Genomic DNA, 24,505 nt, shown 5'->3' with positions numbered 1-24,505 from the left:
GAGTTCACTTCAAATGATTTCATTGTTTCTGCAAAGAAGCTAGAATCAGAAAAGTGAACACCGTACCATATAACCTAGAACGAAATGGTTGGCCGAAATAAAGAACCAAAACCATCATGGAAGCAGTCAAAAGACTCGAAACTATGTTGCATGATTAGAAACTACCAAAGTTTCTTTGGAGAGAAACTGCTAACACTGTTGCCTATGTCCAAAATAGATTTCCACACTAAGCCTTAAACAACATGACTCCTGAAGAAGTCTTCATTGGTGAAAAGCCTAAAGTTGGGCACTTGAGGATCTTTGGCTTCCCTGACTACTTTCATGTGCCAAAGGAAAAGAGGACCAAGCTAGAAGCTTCAGGTAAGAAAGGTAAGTTTGTTGGTTATTGTGAAAACTCTAAAGCTTACAGAATATATGTATCTGGTTAAAGAACTATATAAGTTAGCAAGGATGTAACATTTGATGAAGATGCAGCACTTGGAAAGACTAGAGACTCCTCCTCCTACTAATGTTGAAAGTCAAGATGATGCCTTGGATGCACAAGAAGATCTTGAGCTTGAGCCTGATCTTGCTGATGAATCCATGGAGCCCATGGACCCCTTGGATCCTTCTTCCATGTGATCCTCCTTCTAGAAGAGACCATTATGGCTTAGTGATACTCTACAAGATGTTGATAGACATGCTGCCCCCAGAGGAACCTTCAGAAAGAAAGAAACCATGCTGATTCCGAGGATACATTGTAGCCATGAGCAATATTACTCAGGCTGAACCATGCACTTTTGAAGAAACAATGAAAGATCAAGTATGGAAAGATGCAATGGCTGAAGATATGTGTCCATACATAATGATGTAGGGGAAGTAGTTCCAAGACCCAAAGGTAGGTCTGTTGTGACCCCTACATGGTTGTGCAAAATTAACCATGGTGCGGATTGTAGTATTGAAAAATATAAAGATAGATTTTGTGGTTAGAGGTTTCTCTCAGAAACATGGAGTAAACTATGATGAGATTTTTGCACCTATTGCTCGATATACTACCATCTGATCTATTGTGGCTCTAGTTGCTAGCTAGGGATGGACTCTTCACCAAATGGATGTGAAAATTGCTTTTCTACATGGCTTCCTCAAGGAAGAAGTACTTGTGGAGAAACCGCAAGGCTTTGAAGTGCATGATAGGAATAATCGTGTGTAGACTGAAGAAAGATCTCTATGGATTGAAGTAAGCCCCAAGAGCTTGGTATGGCCTCATTAATAGCTTCTTGATGAAGCTTGATTTTACTAGAAGCAATGTTGATCCAAATATCTACTTCAAGACGGTCCAAGGTATGCCTTTGATTGGTATTATATGTTGTTGACTTATTCTTAAATGGTGGGGAACCTCTTATCCTCCAATGTAAGAGGGAGTTAGCTTCTAAATTTGAAATGAAAGATCTTCATTTGTTGCACTACATTATGAGCCTAGAGGTGTGGCAAAGATCTGGTGAGATTTTCCTTTTTCAAGGAAAATATGTTGTCAAATTTCTAGAAAGATTTGGTATGACAGGATGTAAATCCATGGATACACTAATGGAAATGAATTTCAAAAGGTTATGTGGTGAAGCTGCAGGGCCTAATTTGGCTAATCCTTCTGAGTATCGACAATTGGTTGGGGCATTGATGTTCTTAGTGAATATTAGACCGAACATATGTTTGCAACCAATACTTTGAGAAAATATATGATTTAGCCATCAAATGCACCTTGGATTGTTGCAAAGCATGTACTGAGATACCTTCATGGGACCATCAATCTTGGATTGAGATGTACTGTCGGGGATGTGATACTACATTGGTACTCTGATGCTGATTGGGCTGGTAACTTTGTTGACAAAAAGAGCACATATGGATGTTGCTTTAGCCTGAGATCTGCCCTGATATCTTGAATGAGTAGAAAACAAGAGTCTGTAGCCCTTAGCACAGTTGAAGTCAAGTACAATGTTGCTAGCATGGCTAGCTGCGACACAATATGGCTGAGGAAGCTCTTTGGAGAGTTGTTTGAGTATGTGCTAGATACGACAGTAATATACAGTGACAATAAGAGTGGGATTCAAATTACAAAAAATCTTGTGTTCCATGACAAGTCCAAGCACATTGAGATCGATTATCACTATATCCGGGATACGGTGCATAGAAGAGGAGTAAGACTCCATCATATTGCAACTGATGATCAGATAGTTGACATACTTACCAAGCCTTTGCTGAAAGGGAAGTTCTTGGCATTCAAAGAGCAATTTGGACTGATGGATGTGACCCTTCTTGGTAAGGGCGGTCATGGATGATCAAGAACATTGGGCTATGCTCTTCCCTCTTGTTTGAGCTCCCAAGTTGGAAATGGAGCTAGGAAAGCTCCCGGGCTTGAGGAATTCTTGATTGTAGGTTGTGTGCGATCCTTGTCTTGTGTTGGCAAGTGGTAATACCCCCTACCATCAAGTTTGGGACTTGCCAAGAGTATACCCCAGTGTGCATCCTACCCACAAGATGTGCTTGTTGGGAATACCACCCATCTAGCCAATGGGTGTGGTAAAACTTGGTTGTGCGCGACCCTTGACAAGTGGTAATCCCCCCAAGCAGAGGTGAGACTTGGTTGTGCACGATCCTTATTAAGTGGTAATCTCCCCAAGCAAAGATGAGACTTGGTTGAGTGCGATCCTTGTCATGTGTTGATAAGTGCTAATCCCCCAAGCAAAGATGGGACTTGGTTGAGTGCAATCCTTGTCATATATTGATAAGTGGTAATCCCCCCAAAGTCTACGGATGCAAGTGTTCTACCACTTGACTCTTGAGGTGAAGCTTGGTTGTGCACGATCCTTGTCATGTGTTGACATGTGGTAATCCCCCCAAGCAGAGATGAGACTTGGTTGTGTGCAATCCTTGTCATGTGTTGACAAGTGGTAATCCACCCAAGTCTATGTCAAGGTGGGAAGATTAGTGGATATAAGGTGATAGATGAATCTCCCCTATGATGATTCTTCTTCATTAAATTGAGACACTATTGTTCCACATGATACAAAGTAGAGATGAACAAAGATAAACAGAGAAAGCAAAAATCATTGATGCAGAAAGAAATTCCTCCCTAGCTAAAAGGGAGTGTTGAAAATTGACAACTCTTGTGTTCCATGACAAGTCGAAGCACATTGAGATCGATTATCACTATATCCGGGATATGGTGCATAGAAGAGCAGTAAGACTCCATCATATTGCAACTGATGATCCGATAGTTGACATACTTACCAAGCCTTTGCTGAAAGGGAAGTTCTTGGTATTCAAAGAGCAATTTGGACTGATGGATGTGACCATTCTTGGTAGGGGCAGTCATGGATGATCAAAAACATTGGGCTATGCTCTTCCCTCTTGTTTGAGCTCCCAAGTTGGAAATGGAGCTAGGAGAGCTCCCGAGCTTGAGGAATTCTTGATTGTAGGTTGTGTGTGATCCTTGTCTTGTGTTAACAAGTGGTAATCCCCCCTACCATCAAGTTTGGGACTTGCCAAGAGTATACCCCAGTATGCATCCTACCCACAAGCTGGGCTTGTTGGGAATACCACCCATCTAGCCAATGGGTGTGGTAAAACTTGGTTGTGCGCGACCCTTGACAAGTGGTAATCCCCCCAAGCAGAGGTGAGACTTGGTTGTGCACGATCCTTATTAAGTGGTAATCTCCCCAAGCAAAGATGAGACTTGGTTGAGTGCGATCCTTGTCATGTGTTGATAAGTGCTAATCCCCCCAAGCAAAGATGGGACTTGGTTGAGTGCGATCCTTGTCATATATTGATAAGTGGTAATCCCCCCAAAGTCTACGGATGCAAGTGTTCTACCACTTGACTCTTGAGGTGAAGCTTGGTTGTGCACGATCCTTGTCATGTGTTGACATGTGGTAATCCCCCCAAGCAGAGATGAGACTTGGTTGTGTGCAATCCTTGTCATGTGTTAACAAGTGGTAGTCCGCCCAAGTCTATGTCAAGGTGGGAAGATTAGTGGATATAAGGTGATAGATGAATCTCCCCTATGATGATTCTTCTTCATTAAATTGAGACACTATTGTTCCACATGATACAAAGTAGAGATGAACAAAGATAAACAGAGAAAGCAAAAATCATTGATGCAGAAAGAAATTCCTCCCTAGCTAAAAGGGAGTGTTGAAAATTGACAGCTTAGGGATGAATTTGTTGAAAAATGTGTAATTAGGTTCTGTTTTCATTAGTATGAAATGTATTCTTGTATATATAAAATGAAAAAGAAATTATTATTATTATTGGAGCATGGGTTTCATGCTCAAGTTCTTTTATTTTATAGGTCAAGTACCCATTGAGTGCTTCTAGGGTTTGTCCTAGGTACAAGAGTCATTGTCATATATGGAAGACCCTATGGGCACACTGTAAATTGTAAAAGAAAATTTATTGTTTTGAAAGTGTCAAAATACCTCCAAGATCAAGTTGGCCTAATGATCAGTCAAGTCGGCCGACATGAAGAGCCACGTCCACCCTTGAAGGAGCCTATATATAAGAGGAACTCATCCTCCATTTGGATCATTCATTCACTCATCTCTTATGCGAAGAAGGCATAAGAAGAAAGTCGAAGAAGGAAGTGCGAAGAAGAGAAGGACGAAGAAGTTGAAGTGTTTGGGTCTCTCTCCATTCTTCTGGAAGTGCGAAGTTAGGGTTTCTGCGCTGGGCTAGTCTGAGGTTCGATTTTGGAAGCAAAAGAGAAGGAAGGCAAGCAAAGGTCTCTTAGGGAATCTTACTAGCCCTAGGACTCAAGTCAAGGCAAGCAAGGTCAAGGGGAAGGTAGTTAAAGGGAGATCAAAGTCTCCTAGAGAAGCAGCGATAGTTGTAGCAATTGCTAGGGAGCAGAATTTTGGATCTACTGGGAGGTTGAAGATATTTCAGCAGAAGCCCGAGGAAGACTTGATCATGGAAGTTATTTGTTTGAGTCTAGGTCATGGTATTCATCAATTGAAAGATCTGAAAGATAAGAAGAAATTTTATGGGTTTTCCCCTCAAGAGGAGAGGTTTTGGCCCTGGCTTGCAGCGTATATACTGTGTCATTGTTCTTACTATTTTGGTAGGTATTTGATGTATTGCACGTTGGAATAAAAATGATCAAAGTTAATAAGTAAAAATGTAACACATACAATTATCAAGTTAAGAGAATTAACATATGCATTGCCCTACTGAATTCTCAACAGAATTTCCTTATCTAAAATCTCATTTCTGATAATTCTAGAGTGACTTAAAAAAACAAAAAGTCATGTCTTGCATCTCAAGTATGACTGCAAAAATAGTAAATCACTTTGCATCAATTGGTAATCAAGTATAGTTGATGGAAAATCATTTACCTTATCATTAATCTGTTATGAAACCAACTCAAGAAAAGATAGAAAAGATAGATCAACGCCTTAGAATTTAGCCTCTTCGAGGGGGCAACCTCCTTTACATTACATAAATGAACAATTCTTGGATGATTCAAGTGACAAAACCTCCTTTCTACATATAGGAGTCTAAGGAGTCACAATATAATCCAGCCGACCTAACAATAATAATATAAAGCCACAAAAATAACAATAGAGGGATCCTATGGGGCACAGAAATAACAACATGGGGGTAATAGGGGCACAACAATATAAATAAGGGGTATAACTACAATAGTAATGGGGTAATCACTAGTATTATAGGGACCCAACATGCCCCTCTCCTTCAAAAAAGTGTTGTCCTCAACGCTTGAGTAGTTCTGGATACTTTTGCATAAAATTCTCATCCTCCCATATGGAATCTTCAGCGGATAAGTTCTTCCACTTGATAAGATACTCTAAAATTGATCGATTTCGTAGCTGTCGAGTTCTTGTTTCTGTGACTGCTTCCGGTTCCAGTATAATTTTTCCTTCCTCGTCAAGTTCTGGCAATATTGTTTGAACTGGGATCTTGTCGCCTATAACCTTCTTTAAACATGAAACATGGAAAACTGGGTGCAATCAAGAAGCTGCAGGAAGCTCCAATTTGTATGCCATAGTACCAATCTTTTGCAACACCTTGTACGGACCATAATACTTTGGTGATAATTTATTATCCTTCTTAGCTTGCTTTAGGGACATTTGCTTATATGGTTGTAGCCGTAGGAATACCCAATCACCTACATCAAAACTTCTTTCACTGCGATGTTGATCTGTCTGTTGTTTCATTCTATTTTGTGCCAACACGAGGTTATCCTTTAAGAGTTGGAGGACTTGTTGTTGATGTTCGATGTGATGTTCCACTGCCTGAACCTTAGAATTTTCTCTTAAATATGATGTGATGGATGGTGGTTGATACCCATAAAGTGCCATAAATGGGGTCATTTTTATTGCTATATGGAAAGAAGTGTTATACCACCATTCAGCCAGAGGCAACCATTTGACCCATTGTGTCTATTTATCAGAAACAAAGCAACGAAGATATCCTTCCAAACATTTGTTTACTATCTCAGTTTGCCCATCAAATTGAGGATGATAAGATGAGCTATGAGCTAACTGAGTACCAAGACAAGAAAATAATTCTGTCCAAAAATTTCCAGTGAAAATGGGATCTCTATCACTTACAATAATCTTTGGGTTTCCATATAGCTTTTGAATTGTTTCCATAAATGCAGTAGAAACTGTACTGGCTTTAAATGGATGTGTTAATGCACAAAAGTGTGCATACTTGGTAAGTCTGTCAACTACCACCATGATTACACTCTTTCCCTCAGACTTGGGTAAACCTGTGATAAAATCCATTGAAACCTCCTCCCAATGTTGGCTTGGATTGGATAAAGGTTGTAATAGACCCGGTGTCTTAATTGTTTCAACTTTATTTTGTTGGCAAACCAAACATTCCGCCACAAACTTTTGAATATCTGATTTAAGGCCATCCCAAAAAAATTCCTTCTTAACCCTATGGTAAGTTTTTAAAAATCCTGAGTGCCCTCCTAAGGGAGAAGTGTGCACTTCCATAAGAATCTTTTGTTTTAGCTGGGAATTCTTACAGAGGTATAGGTGATCTTTGTACCATAATGAATCATTTTGCCAGATAAATGTATCAGACGTACTGGAATCTTGTTGTAGCTTTCGAATAAGTGCCCACACTTCTTCATCATTCTTCCATTCCTCCCTTGCTTCGTTTATCCAATCTGGTTGGATAATAGAAATGGCGCACAACAATGCTTCCACATCCTCATCCTTTCTTGAGAGTGCATCTGCCACCACATTTTGCTTCCCTTTTTTGTAGATGATTTCAAAGTCATAACCCAACATCTTTGTGACCCACTTTTGTTGCTCTTCAAAGGATAATCTTTGTTCTAAAAAGTATTTAAGGCTATCATGATCCATTTTTACCTTGAAGTGTCTTCCCATTAGGTAGGGTTGCCATTTCTTAAGTGCATGGAGTATTGCCAACATTTCCTTCTCATAAATAGCTTTGCTTAAAAACTTCCCTTGATTGGGCGACTTTCAAAAGCAATGGGTCTTTCATCTTGCATTAGAACAGCACCAATTCCATTTCCTGAAGCATCACATTCCACAATAAAGGTTTTTGTGAAGTCCGGTGTAGCTAAGACCGGTGCTTGGCACATTGCCTCTTTAAGATGTTCAAAGGCCTTTGTTGCTTCCGGAGTCCATGAAAATGCATCTTTCTTCAATAATGTTGTTAGAGGTGCTGCTCTTCTCCCATAATTCTTAACAAATTTGCGATAATACCCTGTCAACCCAAGAAATCCTCGCAAATGCTTTATGGATGTGGGGATTTTCCATTCCTTAATGGCTTTAATTTTGCTAGGGTCTACCTTAACTCCTTCATGAGATACAATATGACCCAAATATTCCACCTCCTGGACTCCAAAGAAACATTTGGATCTTTTTGCATATAATTGTTTCTCCTTCAATAGTTGTAGCACCCTGTCAACATGTTCAACATGATCCTTCCAAGACTTGTTGTAGATTAGTATATCATCAAAAAATACTAACACAAATTTTTTAAGGAATGGTTTGAAAATTGAATTCATCAAACCTTGAAATGTTGAAGGTGCATTAGTAAGGCCAAAAGGCATGACCAAAATTTCATAATGACCCTCATGAGTTCTAAATGCCGTTTTCGGAATGTCTTCAATCTTCATTCTGATTTGATGATATCCAGAACGAAGATCCAACTTGGTGAAGTAAATTGATCCATGCAATTCATCCAGTAATTCATCAATGACAGGAATGGGGAACTTATCTTTAATAGTGAGCTTGTTGAGCTCCCTATAATTCAGACACATGCGCCATGATCCATCCTTCTTGTGCACCAATACTACTAGAGCAGAGAAAGAACTTTGACTTGGTTGAATTATACCAGCCTCTAGCATTTCTGCAACCATACGTTCAATTTCACTTTTTTGGACATAGGGATATCTGTACGGCCTGATGTTTGGAGGAACACTTCCTGGAATCAGATGAATAGCATGATCATGATCACGCATAGGTGGGAGACCTTTGGGATTCTCAAATACCTTGGAATGATCGTCCAGGACTTTTTTGAGATCTAGAGAAATAGATGATTCCGACGTGGAAACATCTAGTGAGCATAATTGTGCAATTACACCTCTTTGCTCCTTTTCTTCTTCCTTTTCACAATCTATGTAGAATAATTTCTTCTCAGCACACTTGTGACCTTTAGTGTATTTGCTATCACAACTGTAACAAAGCCCTTTTGGTTTTTTTTCTTCCAATTGTTGTGGTGTCAACCATATAGGTTGTGGAAGACTAGGGGCAACGACACTTCCGTCTTTATAGTTGTGAGTGGTATGCTTCCTGGTTGCCATAATTTTGCTTTCCATTTTTCTTGCTAACCTGAATGCCTTCTCTAATGAATCAGGTTCCCAAAGGCGAACATCATGTTGGATATTATCCTTTAAAGACCCTATGAACACATCAATCCTATGCTCCTTTGGAATATCTTTTACCCTTATGTTCAATTTTTGAAACTCCTCAATGTGCTCCATTACTGAACCCTTTTGTTTGAGACTTATCAATTGGCTAAAAAAAGTGTTGCTTTTTGTATCTTCATAATGTGCTATCAATTCTTCCGTAAAAATTGCCCAAGTGATAAATTGTTTAAAAGAGAAAAGCCATTGATACCATACAAACTGATTTGTTTCCAAATATACAGTTGCCATACGTACCTTTTGCGTGTTTTGCACATTATTGAGATCGAAGAACTGCTCCATCTGTAATATCCATGTGGCGGGATCCTTGCCATCAAACTTCCTCATATCAATTTTTGGAATATGGTGGGTCTTCGATCCAACATTAGAGTCTATGGAATCATGATTAACATTACTTTTGTTCACATCATGAGTTTCCTTTACAACCTTTTCACCATTAGTAAGTATTTCTTGTAGAAAATTTGTCAAATCTGTCTTCAAATCTGCCATGTCTGTCTTCAAATCCGTCTTCAAATCTGCCATGTCTCTCTTCAAATCTGTCTTCGAATCATCCATCTTAGCTTCCATGCACTTTATCTTAGATTCCACACCATTTATCTTAGATTCCACGCCATTTATCTTAGCTTCTGTTAGCTTTTGTGAGCATGACATTTGTTGCACTTGTTCTTGCAGTTTTGATATATCATGTAGCATTTCTTCCTCTTCTTCATGAGTCATGCTAGAGCTTTCAGGTTCCTTACTAGGTATTTGCATTTTCTTTCCTCGGGGCATCAGTTACCGATAATAATGCTTTACTATGCCTTTTGAATTTCGTTAAACCAAGCTTACGCAAAAATTAAAAAAAAAACCTACACACCTTTTTTCACTTTATAGAAGCCTGATATTGAATCTGATGTATCTCTATAATTTCGGATCATCCAGTTCTGAAATTGTGATCTGTAGTAGCCTTCTGCATCCTCTTTCCAATGCCACGAGTCTGACCCAAATTGGATTCTCCAATGAAGAGTTATGTGAAATCTCCCACAGTGACTTGCTTCTAGACTAGTTCAGTAAAGCGAACTTGTACGACGTGCCACGAGTCACTGTTTCAACCTTTGGATCTAAAACATGCACACAAGAAACTACAGTCGGTCCTCTTTCTGTAACTTACGAAATTTCAATCCGATCCCCAGAAGGAAAGTTATGACGATTTTCCCCAGGTCACCTGTTTTGAATGTAATTCAGGAGTCTTCAAAAAGACCAAATTCCTCAGATCATATCTCCGTAAATATGACGCGAAAAGCTCTGAAATTCGGACCCAAGGTTCAGCGCGATTTCTTTTCAAATGGGTTTTTTTTGCAACTTCTGAAACGTCACAAAAAAAAAGTTATAACGAAAATGCCACGATGACCTGTTTGGAGCAGCGAAACCTTAGAATCCAAAGCTCCGATACCAATTGTTATGAAACCAGCTCAAGAAAAGATAGAAAAGATAGATCAACACCTTAGAATTCAGCCTCTTCGAGGGGGCAACCTCCTTTACATTACATAAATGAACAATTCTTGGATGATTCAAATGACAAAACCTCCTTTCTATATATAGGAGTCTAAGGAGTCACAATATAATCCAGCCGACCTAACAATAATAATATAAAGCCACAAAAATAACAATTGAGAGATTCTATGGGGCACAGAAATAACAACATGGGGGTAATAGGGGCACAACAATATAAATAAGGGGTATAACTACAATAGTAATGGGGTAATCACTAGTATTATAGGGACCCAACATAATCAATCCTAATAGTTCAATCTAGACTTAATCATCAATGTTATTATTATTACTACTATTACCCTTTATGAGAATATTATATTATTATTAAAACGAAATTCATGTGTCTCAATCATGTCATATGTAACTCCCCTCAATCAATGCATATGTTACTGACTCTCACTTAATGGATACATTACACTCACTCTTACACACATTAAAAACATTGCATATTCCTCTTACACAGTGATTAAAGCATGTCATAAAAGATTCCTCTTACGCACTTTAAAGCATATGTTACATTCTCTCTTTTATGGCATAAGTTACTAAGGCATGCATACCTCCTTGATGGCATGAATTACAAAGGCATGTGTACCTCCCTAAGTAGCATATGTATTGCTCCTTTATGACCAAAATTTGTTGTTCCTCCTATATATATGTATCTCATATCATCTCATACTCACTACTTGTGCATCGTGAAAAAAATATTCGAATTCGAGAGAGAGAGTTGGAGAGACTTGGAGAGTAAGAGAAGAACTTGAAGGTTGATCCATTGTTTGCATCAGCTGTTACTACCAGTGGTCTTCATACTACAACTTGTTCAGAGTTGGGTGAACTTACTCAGTCTCTTGATCTCTCATTGTACTTTGTATCTCTGCTGAACAATTGATATCTAATAAAAAAAGAATCTGGTTGGGTTTTCCCTTGTGGGTTTTTCCCTTTTCAGTGGACTTAAATTCTCTGTCTTATCTTGTTTTTGGTTGTCTTCAATTGTGCATTTGGTTTATGTTCTATCTACAATTGCTCAACTAATATTGCAACAAAAAGGAGTTTTGGAATAAGTAATTGTTATAGCATATAACATAATTTTAACATAAATTTTAATTTGCAAAAAATTAGTTCACACACTGGTTTGTATTGCATGTATGCTGATTTTGACTTTGATTCAGGGCTTGCTTGTCATGGAATGTAGTAACATGAACAGTCATGCTCACTATATAGCTATTGGATTTATTTTTCTTCTTCTCTTTGTAGAATTTATGTGCAATGATGTATTTGAATTTTTGTGCAATTAATAGCTCCCTATGTAATTCATAATACATATTGTGACTAGCAACCTCTCCAAACAACAACACACATACTTCTCTGTGCATGATAGAATTGCCGTGTAGATTCTTTCAAGTGTAGATACTTCAATTTTATTAGGAATTCTTTAATTTAACCTTCATATTTTGCATGATATTGTCTTGTTCTTTGTGTGGGTGCCAGGTGCTATGAAGAGATGCCACTGCAAGGATGGCAAGCAGTGCAAGAGCAACGAACTATTCAGAACCTCTCAGACACACTAAGAACAATCCTGCGGTTATGATTGATCAAATACACCGCAGATATTCTCTTAACATGGTAGTTGGTTTTTTTTTTGGGGAAACGTCCTGACATTGCTTGTTGATTCGGTTAAGACTGTTGGTGTGGTGGTTGCCTGAATGTTTTGTTCAGGAGTATAGCTGAAGCGTCAGATGATTATGCTTAGTATAAAGCGCTTGGTTAAATCACTGTATGCCTATTCCTGTGTTTTGATTTGAGTTCAAGTCCAAGATTTGTAATGTCAACCTGTTATTGTATCATTTTGTACTTTAGCATATGTCCTCCAGCGTCAGGAATCACCATCTTACGTGTTGTCACAAACTCGTACATGGGAGCAAGTTGTCCTCAATCAACTCGAATTGATGCAGGTTCCTGCTCAGATTAATTTTCTAGATTGTATTTGATGAGTTAGCATATGTGGCCGTCTCTTAGATGAAGATGCTGTTTAAATCTGCCCAATAAATTCATCATATTTAATGTTCTCGTGGAAAGCAAAACCATTCTTTCCAATTAAGAATCGGTCAGACTGAGTTGTACATATCGAAGAGAAAGGACACTGTTTAATATAACGAGTACATAGTGCAAATCAATATAAACTTCTCTGTTTAGAAGTTAATTGTTGTATATGTTCCAAGTCCACTGGTTTTCGGATGGGGAACAATGGAGATGAGGAGACCTAGGATGGCTACAACACACCCTTATAATTTTTAGGAGACGGCAAGTGTAATTTAGAATTCACTATGAACATTTGTAGTTGCTTCATAGTTGCTTTAAGCTTGTAATTTAGAATTCACTATGAACATTTGTAGTTGCTTCATAGTTGCTTTAAGCTTGTAAGCATAATAAGTTATATTATATTTATAGATGGCATATATATATATATATATATATATATATATATATATATGGAACAATGGAGATGAGGAGACCTAGGATGGCTACAACACACCCTTATAATTTTTAGGAGACGACAAGTGTAATTTAAAATTCAATATGAACATTTGTAGTTGCTTTAAGCTTGTAAGCATAATAAGTTATATTATATTTATAGATGGCATATATATATATATATATAATTTAGAATTCACCAAAACATTTGTAGTTAGTTCAAGCTTGTAAGCATAATAAGCTATATTATATTTATAGTTACCAATTCTAAAGAAGCTTAAATAATTTAAAAGAGGGCTAAGTGACATTTTATTATTGGCCACTAGACATAAACGAAATACAATTTAGCTTTAGGAAACATAAGTGTAATTTATTTCAATTTGTAATAAGGTCTCTGAAGTGTCTACAAGACAAATAAATGTTTCTATAGCATCTTTTCGTCTTCATATTTCTTGTTGATGATGATTATGTTAAAACATAAAAACGTTATTTTCTCAACATGTTTTGCAAACTTTTATAGCTATGTTGAAAATCACTATAAAACAATTTAGTTCTACAAAGATATTAAAACATCTAAATACCCAATTCAACTAACTACGGTATGATTGTTTTAACAATGTTTGAGGTTGGGATGGTAAAACATTGAACTTGAATGAGTCTTGGAAACCCATGTACAATACATAAAAGCTAAGAGCAAAATACAATTTAGCTTTAGGAAACGTAAGTGTAACTATTTTCAATTTGTAATAAGGTCAGTGAAGGGTTTATGACAAATAAATGTTTTTGTAGCAGCTTTTCGTCCCCGTATTTCTTGTTGATGATGATTATGTTAAAACATAAAAAATATTCCTTTCTCAACAGGTTTTGTGAACTTTTATAGTTGTGTTGAAAATCACTATAAAACACTATGGTCATATAAAGATATTAAAACATCTAAATACCCAATTCAACTAAATACTATTTGATTATTTAACAATGTTTGTTTTAACTAATATCTGATTCACTGTACCAAGCACATGTCTCAAGATGTTCTTTGCTGCAATCCAATGCTCATGTCTTAGTTCAACCTAAAACTGACTCAGTGTGTTCACAACAAAGCATATATTCAGCCTAGTTTTAACCAAATACATCAATGCACCAATTGACCACTGGTACATAGATGGATTTACCAATTTGGAGTCAGATCCTCTTAACTCCTTCAAGTTAAGTCGCCATGGGAGTTGCCATGGATTTGCAATCCATTGTACCAAATATCTGAAGGATCTATAACACATACTTTCCTTGACCAAAGAAGACTTTGCTAGGTTTTTGCCATACTTTAAATCCCAAGTAATAGTGCATAAACCCAAGATCTTTCATATCGAATTAAGAAGCCAAATGCTTCTTGCACTCAATGATCAGAGGCTAGACACCTGTCAAAAACAAGTCATCAACACATAATAACAAGATCATATGTGCATTCTTCACTACCTTAGAGTAAAGGTTTGGATCGACTTTTCTCTTGGTAAATCTCAGTCTCATCAGATACGTGTCAATACGAGCATACCAAGCTCTTGGAGCTTGCGTGAGTCCATACAAGGCCATATTTAACTTGTAAACATGATATTCCTTTCCATATACTTCAAAGCCTTGAGGTTTCTCTATGTACACCTCTTCCTCAATCACTCCATTGAGGAAAGTAGTCTTCATATCCATCTGGTGCAATCTCCATCTCAATGAATCAACAAGAGAAATGATGGATCTAATCGAGGTGTACTTGACAACTGGAGCAAAGGCCTTATTGTAGTCCTCTCCCTCTTTCTGAGAGAACTCTCTAGCCACAAATCACGCCTTGTATTTGTGAATACTACCATCTACACCATGCTTGATCTTGTATATCTATTTGGAAGTCACCACTTCCCTTCAGGCCATGGCACAATCTCCCAAGCATTGTTCTTCATGATTGATTTAATATTCCTCATTCATTGCTTCCTTCCATACCTATGGTTAGCTACTTCTTCATATGTGGAAGGTTCTTCATCGATGAGTTTTTTCATGAGACTTGCATAATTGGAGAACGTCTTAGGTTTCTTCACCTCTCTAGATGTGCCATTAGGAGTTGCATGTCCTTCTGCCTCTTCCAATGTAGATCTGAGCCATGCTAGTCTCTTCTTGATCTCTGGAACTAAGACTGGTTCTGCTAGATCTTGAGGTCCTTTTGGTCTACCGATACATTTTGTAGAACTTGAACATTCCTCCCTTGAGTCCCCTTGCTTTACTTCATCTAAGGTATTTATGGAGACTTCCTTAGACTTCCAATATGTCACTCTCTCATCAAAGGTGACATCTCGGCTGACCTCAATCCATCGGTATTCTGGAATGAATATTTTGTAGGCCTTTGATGATTCACTGTAAGCAACAAATATGCATTTCCTTCTTGAAGGCTCAAGCTTGTTCCTTTTATCCTTAGGAACATGAATGTATACAGGACAACCAAAGATTCTCATGTGTTCGACCTCTAGCTTCCTTTTAAAGGAGGCTTCTTCAGGGGTCATATCTTCTAGAACTTTATGAGGAGTTGTGTTTTGAATTTACCTAAATGTTCATAGTGCTTCTCCCCATAAGAACAATGGTAAGTCCAAATCATGCATCATGGCTTTGACAAATTCCTCAATGCACCTGTTCTTCCGTTCTGCTACATCATTCTATTGTGGATTGTAGGGGACAATTAGCTCCCTCTTAATCCCAACTTGTAGAAAGCAACAAGCTCCTTTGAGGTGTATTCTCCTCCATTGTCATACCTTATTGTCTTGATCTTCTTACCTGTTAAATGTTCCACTTCAACTTTAAATTTTTGTAACTTTTTGAATACTTCATCTTTGGTCTTTAGAGATATATCCATGTCTTACGGGATGAGTCATCAATGAATGTTACATAGTACAATGAACCACTAAGCGATTTTACATGCATCGAACCACATACATCGAAATGAATCAAGTCCAAATCTTCCTTAGATCTGTTGTCACTGTTTGGAAATGGTTTCTTGATGTTCTTCCCAAGAGCATAGCCTTTGCATATACCATAATTCTTTATCTGTAGTTCAAGAATACGTGACACTATTTGACTTAGCTTAGGCAATGCTCTAAAATGAAGATGTTTATACCTTCTATGCCATAGTTCACTTGGATTTGTCTCATCATGTACTAGTGTTTGATCTGGTTGACTCACAAGTCTATACAACCTTCCATCACGAATCCCAATAACCTTAGCATTATCTATACTAGAGACCTAGGTCCAAACAAGTACTTTGCCATCCACAAAAGCAACTCTATGTCCTTTATCTTCTAAACAAAAAACATAAACAAGATTCTTTTCAAAGCTTGGTACATAAAGAACATTGTTATTAGATTCCAGCTCTATGGATGCCTTTCGAACTCCTTTGACTGCATAACTCTTATTGTCTCCCAATTCAACCCTTTGAGACAACTTTTCTATCATTCTTAAAAGATTCTCACACTCTTTGGTCATGTGCCTTGATGCTCCACTATCTACCAGCCACATATCATCATCATCTACAAGGGACACAGAATAGTAAAAGAAATCCTTATCACCTTTGGGCTTCTTTGGTTTTTCATCTTCAACATTTGTTGTAGAAGCATGTTGCTTCCATTTTCTCTTGTTATTAGCCATGTTAGGACAATCTCTCTTGAGATGTCCATATTTCTAACAACTATAACATTGGATCTTTGATGAGTCTTTCTTCTTCTTAGAGGAAGAAGATCCCTTTCCGAACTTCTTGTGTGAGATCCAAACTTCTTTCCCTTGTTCTTGAAGTGAGTTGCAAGGGCTTGAACTTCTTCATCTTGACGATCTCTAGTCATTAATCTTGCTTCTTCTTGAGCACAAGATGTCCATAGTTGTTCAAATGTAGAAGCTTCCTTCCAACTGCTTATACTTGTTGCAAAAGCATCTCGTGATCTAGGAACACTATTGAGTGTTGTAATTACTAGTTCTTGATTAGGGATGGATTCTCCAATTGTTTGAATCTGATCTCTTATTCGGGGAATCCTTACGAAGTAAGAAACAGCATTGTCGTTATTAGTCATCCTTAAATTTCAGAGTTCATTCTTCAAGTTCATTGATTGACCAATGTTCTTGATAGTGTAGAGATTCATTAGGGCATCACACATCTTCTTTGAGGTATCAAGTTTTACAATGTAGGGAACCAAATGACCCCTAATGGAGTATACTATAATACTTATAGAATTGATGTCATATTCCTTGAATTTTTCTTTCCTTGCTTCATCAGCTGGTTCAGTAACCTTCCCTGTAACGATACCAAACCTTGTTCTTGGCAAGAAGAAGGTCTACTCTAACTTTCCAAGCTTTGAAGTTTGATGTTCCCTCTAGCTTATTTTCAGAGTTCATAGATGTAGCCATAGAAATTAAACTGCAAGAAGGACTTGAATAAAATACTTTCTAGGGTTTTTTTCAAGGTGATCTCAATGTTCCCTTCTTCCTTCACCAAAGCTTTGATACCATGTTGATTTTCTTAACGCAAGGAGGACTTGAATAGAATGCTTTCTAGGGTTTTTTCATGGTGATCTCAATGTGCCCTCCTTCCTTCACCAAAGCTTTGATACCATGTTGATTTTCTTAGTGCAATTACGGTTAGCACAATGTTTATGAAATTTTGATAATTACTTTTGATGTAGATCTTTATTTAACTTATTCCCATATATCATTCAAGAATTATACTTCTTAAATTCAACCATAAAGAATAGTGTAACAATAGAGATCACAACACAAAAGAAGATAAGATTTACCCTTGGAAAACCCACAAAAGGGGGAAATTTGGCAACCTTTTTCAATAGAGAAATTCCTCTTGTTCAATGAGAGACACACCTAGACCTATGGTCAAACCCGGTCTTCTCTTCCAAGTTAAGTCACCCAAATTGATCCTGCAATTTGCTTTGCCTGTCTAACCTAGAATTTTTGGCCTTCCTACAATAGCCAGTTGCCCCAAAAATTTTGCCCTGCAACAGTTGCCCTAGTTACCCAGAAATTTCGCCCCCCTGCAACAATTGCCCCAAAAGAATGTGAACCACAAAGAGAGAGGGATCAATCCACACGTGAAAGTTGCTAGAGAGAGAGAGAGAGAAGAGAGAAAACTCGACCTTGTTATTTGTCCTACTTCCTCCTTGTCCTTCGCTTACTTGCCTAGAAACTGTCTTGTGTGAGAGAATGTGAATTGCCAAATGGAGGAGGTTGATCCACCTTTATATAGTAGTCTGTCTTGGGTGAATGGACATGTCTTTTGGCTAGCGCTGGCTTGACTTGGAGGGAAGTTGACTTGTCACTTTTGGAGCCAAAATTTTCATCTCAAGAATTCAAATTTTCATCTTTAAAAAGCCGCAATGGGACTTTGACTCAAAGTATTTTTTCCTTTGACTCAAGTATTTATAAATATGTTTTACAATGACAAATACACTTACATCAAGTGACCAAATGTACATTATGAAGATCGACTATAGTTACAAATTCAACAAATCCAATGTGAAAGACTCCTAGAGTTTTAGATTCTCTACATTCACCACTGAGTAAACGCACATGTATGGGTGTAGAGTGAGTTTATAGGCATTATCTCCCGCCTAGAATGACTTCTCTTTTCTATTTGATCATGTATGGCCTTGTATTTTTCCTATGACTTTTGCAACTTCTCTTGTAGTTGTATATGGATCTGCCTGATCTTCTCAACAAATTTTTTCGCCCTCAAGGCATCCTTGATGAGATCATCCCTCACCCCTCCTTGCTACCCATATGCAATATCAAAGGTGAAGGTGGAAAATATCTGAAACAAGTTTCAAGTGGGGACTTACCATTTGAAGTGTGGATTACTCCATGATAAGGGTGTTGTATACATGCTAGATTTTCATTCCAAGTTTGCAAATATTTTTAATTGAAGCCCATCAAAATCTACATCCAAGTTTTGTTGACTACTGTTGTTTTCTCATCTATTTGTGGATGAAATGTTGTAGACCTTTTCAACTTCGTGTCCATCTTCCACGACATAGTCCAAAATGCACTGAGAAATCATGCGTCTTTGTTTGAAGTGATGCTCCTTGGTATCACAAGTTGCACCCAAAACTATCCAAAGAACACGTTTGCTACTTTTGCCTTTCTGATGGTATTTTTATAGGGCATTAGAACACTTTTTTGTAAACTTGTCAATTACCATGAAGAGGTAGTCATGTCTCTTCCTAATTTTTGATAAAACTCCCACAAGGTCCATAGAAATTTTTTCCCAAGGACGAGTGGGTACAATCAAGGGATTGTATAGACCCTATTTTCTGTTATTGGGATTGTTGGTACAACAAAACATGCATTCTCTTATGAACCTAGCTATATCATCTTGCATCCTGGGCATGCATACACATCTGCAAATTGGTCATTGTCTTCCCTACACCAGAATTCCTTGTTGTTGAGAAATTGAGAGGCTTATGAGTTAGGGTAGATTTCTCATCTTCTAATAATTGGTTGTGAAGTTTGTTGGCTTTTCTATTAATATTTATTATATTTCTTTCATCAAAAAATTATCAAAACATAAACATGAAGAGCACAAGAAAAAAATGAACACAAGATATAGGCTGCAAGCCAGGGTAAAACCCCTCCAAGGGGATAACCCAGAAAGATTATCTTATTATAGAATCAGATCAAAGTGAGATATCCAAGACCCAAGACAATGTCAAGATTTCAGTCCTTCAAGAAGCCAAGTCAAGCCCTCCAAAATTCCACAGAAAATTTGCTCTTGTTTTAGTCCTTTTGTTGCTTAGAAAATTTACATTGATTCACATCTTTAGTAGCCCAAGAAGCTCACATCTTTTCAGATATGTAGCCTTAGAAACTCATTGACTCTTGTAGACATATAACCTCATAACTTCACATCTTCCACTTCATAGCTTCATCACAAAAATCATTGAAAATTCGCTTGCCCAAATGGAGAAGGATGCATGCCTATATAAACTTGTTCTCATATGCAAAAATACAACTTTTCATTGAGCCGACTTGACATTAAGAGGGCCGAATTGAATTCTTGAAGTAAATTTGCCCAAATTACATTTTTCATTTTTTTTTCCTTTTTCTTTACAATAGGCCCATATAGGACTTTGAATCTTTGACTCAACAAATCCTAGAAGCATGAAGAGCATGCTTATCTAATAAAATAATAATAACACAAATATTTTTCTTCTTTTTTCTTTTTACATAAAATACATGATGATACAAGTACAATGATAATTATGGAGTACATTATTCAACACTCCCTCTTAACTAGGAAGGTATTCATAATTACACAACAAGGTATAATGTTACTCTTAAATTGAAATATTCTCATAAGAAGAGTTGGATTGATAAGTCATATTAAGCATCAACATCATGATAAGCATTGTTAGCATAGTAATATAGCAAGGCCTTGACTAACAAGCCCTATCTCTCCACTAGATTAGATCACAATGTTGGGAGGCATTCAAATGGACACAACCATAGCCACTTAAGGCACATACCCCATTTGGATGTTCACCTGGTATGTTCTTTTAGGACTATTCTTATCTTGGATTTATACTCTTCAAATAATATTGGTCCTCTTCAACCACTCTTATCTTGGATACCTTGTTTGATCCTCAAAGAGTGTCGGTCCATAGGACTACTTCCTACCTTGGATTAAAATATTTAAGGAGTACTGGTCCCTAGATACTTATCCAATCCTCCATTGCCCCTACTAGTTCCTTCACTAAGACTTACGACTATTAGTCCTAGTCTAGTGCATGACACGTGGAGAATACAATGTCCCTCAACAATCCCTCTTAATCAGGGAGGTAATCCTCATTCCCTCTTAATCAAGGAGGCTTAACCATAAGCTTCATTTTGTCTCATTCATCAGCGTCATGTTCTCTCATGAAGATCTTTATGTTAATTTTAGGTACGTTTTATGCTTAGAGAAATTTATTTCAATTTTCACATATCTTTCCAGATTAGCAATCACATCAACATTAGAGTAAACTGTAGATAGAACATAAACATAAATCGCAGAAGACAAACCAAGACAAGAGGACACAAGATGTGGCGCTAGCCAGGGACAAACCCTAATGTGGGGAACCCTTGATCAATTCTTCTTATATGTTCTTTAATAGTTGAACACAAAGAGAGAGAGAGATAGTACATTTACAACAGAAGTCAACACTTTGACTTATCTAGATAAGAGCATAGATCATCTCTAAGAAGATGATACATGAGATCAGTTGAAGAAAAGCTGCTTCAACTAATTCTCCATCATGCTACATCTCGTCATCATGCTGCACCCATTCACTGAGTTGCTCTTGTCACGGAAATGCAACCAGTCATGGTTGTACCCATACATGTTGTTGTACACACTACCTCCACTATGCAACAGTTGTACCTATACATGTTGTTGTACATACTTTCATCACTATGCTGCAATCATTACATGTTGCTGTGCATACTGTCCACTAACTGTCATGCTGCATATAACTGCTGCATCTAGATGTGTAGCTCCTCAATCTTCATTCTTCAACTAGTTCTCCAAGATGATTACACCACCACTCTGCTCCTTTCTTAGCTGACTGATCCTTAATGCAATACTTCTAACCTTTGAAAATGGCACTGTCCATCTCTTATTACAGAAGCATTATACAACCCTTAGAACAGGTCTGAGGCAACCTTTGTGGAGGACTGTTCCATCCTTTATGAGCTCTCAAACAACTCCCTTTATCCTCAGCCTTCTAGCAAGATACATAGCCTCCTCTTCATCCCTTCAGTCTTCCTTTATCACATAGACACCTATAGCAAACACAATGTCCATTCTTGTACCTTTAAGACACTTTCTTGCTGCGTTCTAAGGCTACCTGTGTTGCGTCTTAGGGTCTTTACATGGCTGAGTATTAGGGCTCCATTGATAGTGGATTTAGGCTTCTTTGATTGCGAATATAGAGCTTCTTAGGACAACAGATTTAGGGCCTCTTGGGACAGTGAATTAGGGCTACCTATTTGCTGCGTATTGGAGCTTTCTTGACAGCAAGTAGGACCACCCTTGACAATGTTCTAGTCTCCTTTATGACTGCGGATTAGGGACTCCCTTTAGTTGTGTTTAGGAGCTCCCTTTACATCAGATTATTGCCTAAGATTAAGGCACCTTTGACCTGCGGCTAGGGCACTTTTAGGACAACACATTAGGGCTTCTCCTTCAGCTGTGCATAGGCCTCCTTTACTGTGGCTAGATCTCCCTGTTTGGACAGTGGCTAGGCTTCCTCCTTGAGCTGCGAATATGTCTCCCTCTTGACAACATATAGGGGTTTCTTTGAGTTGCGTATAAGTCTCTTCTAACCTGCGAATGGATCTCCTCATAAGACCGCATCTAGGGCTCTTTAGTTGACTACGTCTAGGGCTCTTTAATATCACAATGTTGGGACGCATACAAATGGACACAACCATAGCCACTTAAGGCACATACCCCATCTGGGTGTTCACCTGGTATGTTCTTTTAGGACTATTCTTATCTTAGATTTATAATCTTCAAATAATATTGGTCCTCTTCGACCACTCTTATCTTGGATACCCTGTTTGATCCTCAAAGAGTGTCGGTCCACATGGCTACTTCCTACCTTGGATTAAAATATTTAAGGAGTACTGGTCCCTAGATACTTATCCAATCCTCCATTGCCCCTACTAGTTCCTTCACTAAGACTTACGACTATTAGTCCTAGTCCAGTGCATGACACATGGAGAATACAATGTCCCTCAACAATCCCTCTTAATCAGGGAGGTAATCCTCATTCCCTCTTAATCAAGGAGGCTTAACCATAAGCTTCATTTTGTCTCATTCATCAGCGACATGTTCTCTCGTGAAGATCTTTATGTAGTAGTCATAAGGCTCCTTCTTCTTGCATCATCATATTTTTATTGAGCTTCGACCTTCTTGGATTTTGTGGAGCCAAACTCTTCCTAAATCCATCTTCGTGACAGGGTTCTTGCCATCAACCTTATTTATCACTTTCCATCAACCATCATTTGTAGTATCTTCGTCATCAAAAGTGTTTTGTCAAACCAAACAAAGCACATCTTAATTGTAGGTTTTTCTATCCAATTGGGAAAGTGAACTTCTTCTAGATTAACATCAAAACTATCATGATCAACCAAATATCTCATGTCTGCTACCCTTTTCGCCTTGGTAGTGTACACATTTTTTCCATATATTCTTCTAAGCTATTACTAGTGCAATTCATGATGACTTTTTTCGTTAAGATGTTAAGCTATGTTGCTTTCTCCTTATGTTACAACATCCTTTTTCAAGGTCTATCTTCATATAGTACTAGGGTTATTCTTCATGATGTTCAGTTTACAATCATCAATTTGGAACGAACCAATCAACAAGCTTCATTATCATAATCATCAAGATCTTTACATCCTCTTCTTTCCATCTGATAGTCCTTTGCTCCTTTCTTTACAATTTTCATGCTATGCCACGTTCCTTCAAGTCTTCAATATGCTTATTAAAGTTTTAAATAGAACTTTCCTCGACCTATAACTTTGGTTATAAGACTTATGAAGAACAAGGAGACAAGATATAAAGATAATAGCATTTGTAATAATCAAGATGTTAAATACTTATCTCTAGAGGAAGTTTGACTCCCTATTAATCTCAGACTCCTTGTCTTCACATCAACATGATATAATACTTGTCATTGTTAGATTTATTTTATTTCTTATTGGAAACAATTAGTTAGGTTCCATATTTTGAATCATAATAGCCATTTTATAAGGCATATGTCTTCGCATGTCTCAATGTCTACAAAATAGTACAAAAAGAATGTTGATGGGATTTATGGTCGAGATTTTGAATCTGGGTTTGATACCATATGTGGTGACCTAATCTAGGTATTCTAACTAAGTCAAATGTATCATTTAATTTAAAAACAATAAGAAGGAAAGTAACCTATTTATAACTCAACATTTATTTGATGATAAAATGCAAGTAAATTTTGACTTACAACATATTAAACATCTAAGAAAATTCATTTGAAACAATTTACATAAATAAAACAACAATGGAAGAATACTTGTTCTAGTGGCTTGGTTGGGATGCTCTTGACTATGTTGGCATGGTCCTGATGGGTTACCCGACTAAATTTACCTCCCAACCAACTAGGAATGATTCCCTATCCCAGGTAACTTCCACAGGTTCCCTAGCCGTCCGAGCCTAAGTCCAACCATCTGTAGTGTGTCTAAGTTAAAACCAACACTCTCCAATGGATCCAAGTTTGGGTTATTTCATTTTTCTCTCCATTCTCTCCTTCTTCTCCACATTCCTCTTCCCCCCAAAATAAAATCCTCCAATTCAAAAATTAAGAACAAGGATCTCCCCCCCTTCTCCTCTCATCCTCCTTCCATTTATGTCTCTTCCTCTCATCCACCTCAACAACTTACCATTAATGTCATGACCACTTCCTCATCCTTTTAATTTAATGACCTTGACTTTCCTTACCATAT

At 37.6% G+C, this 24,505-nt stretch overlaps 1 protein-coding gene across 1 annotated transcript in view; it reads left to right on the top strand.

Annotated features, from left to right (window-relative positions):
* LOC149222328 (serine/threonine-protein kinase 1-like) overlaps positions 1 to 12,573 on the top strand; it is a 332,568-nt gene extending 319,995 nt beyond the window's left edge. Inside the window, 1 exon segment of the mRNA XM_089385374.1 lies at positions 11,981 to 12,573. Within this exon segment, the coding sequence (XP_089241500.1) occupies positions 11,981 to 12,080 (100 nt within the window). The 3' untranslated portion in view covers positions 12,081 to 12,573.
* The last annotated feature ends 11,932 nt before the right edge of the window (positions 12,574 to 24,505 follow it).

Source organism: Pinus tabuliformis, chromosome Q (genome assembly GCF_031772625.1).
Source record: "Pinus tabuliformis cultivar Carrire ecotype Pingquan chromosome Q, CPIR1, whole genome shotgun sequence".
NCBI classification, from domain to species: domain Eukaryota; kingdom Viridiplantae; phylum Streptophyta; class Pinopsida; order Pinales; family Pinaceae; genus Pinus; species Pinus tabuliformis.
Note: the sequence above shows the minus strand (reverse complement) of the source record. Positions and strands in the feature narration are given on the sequence as shown.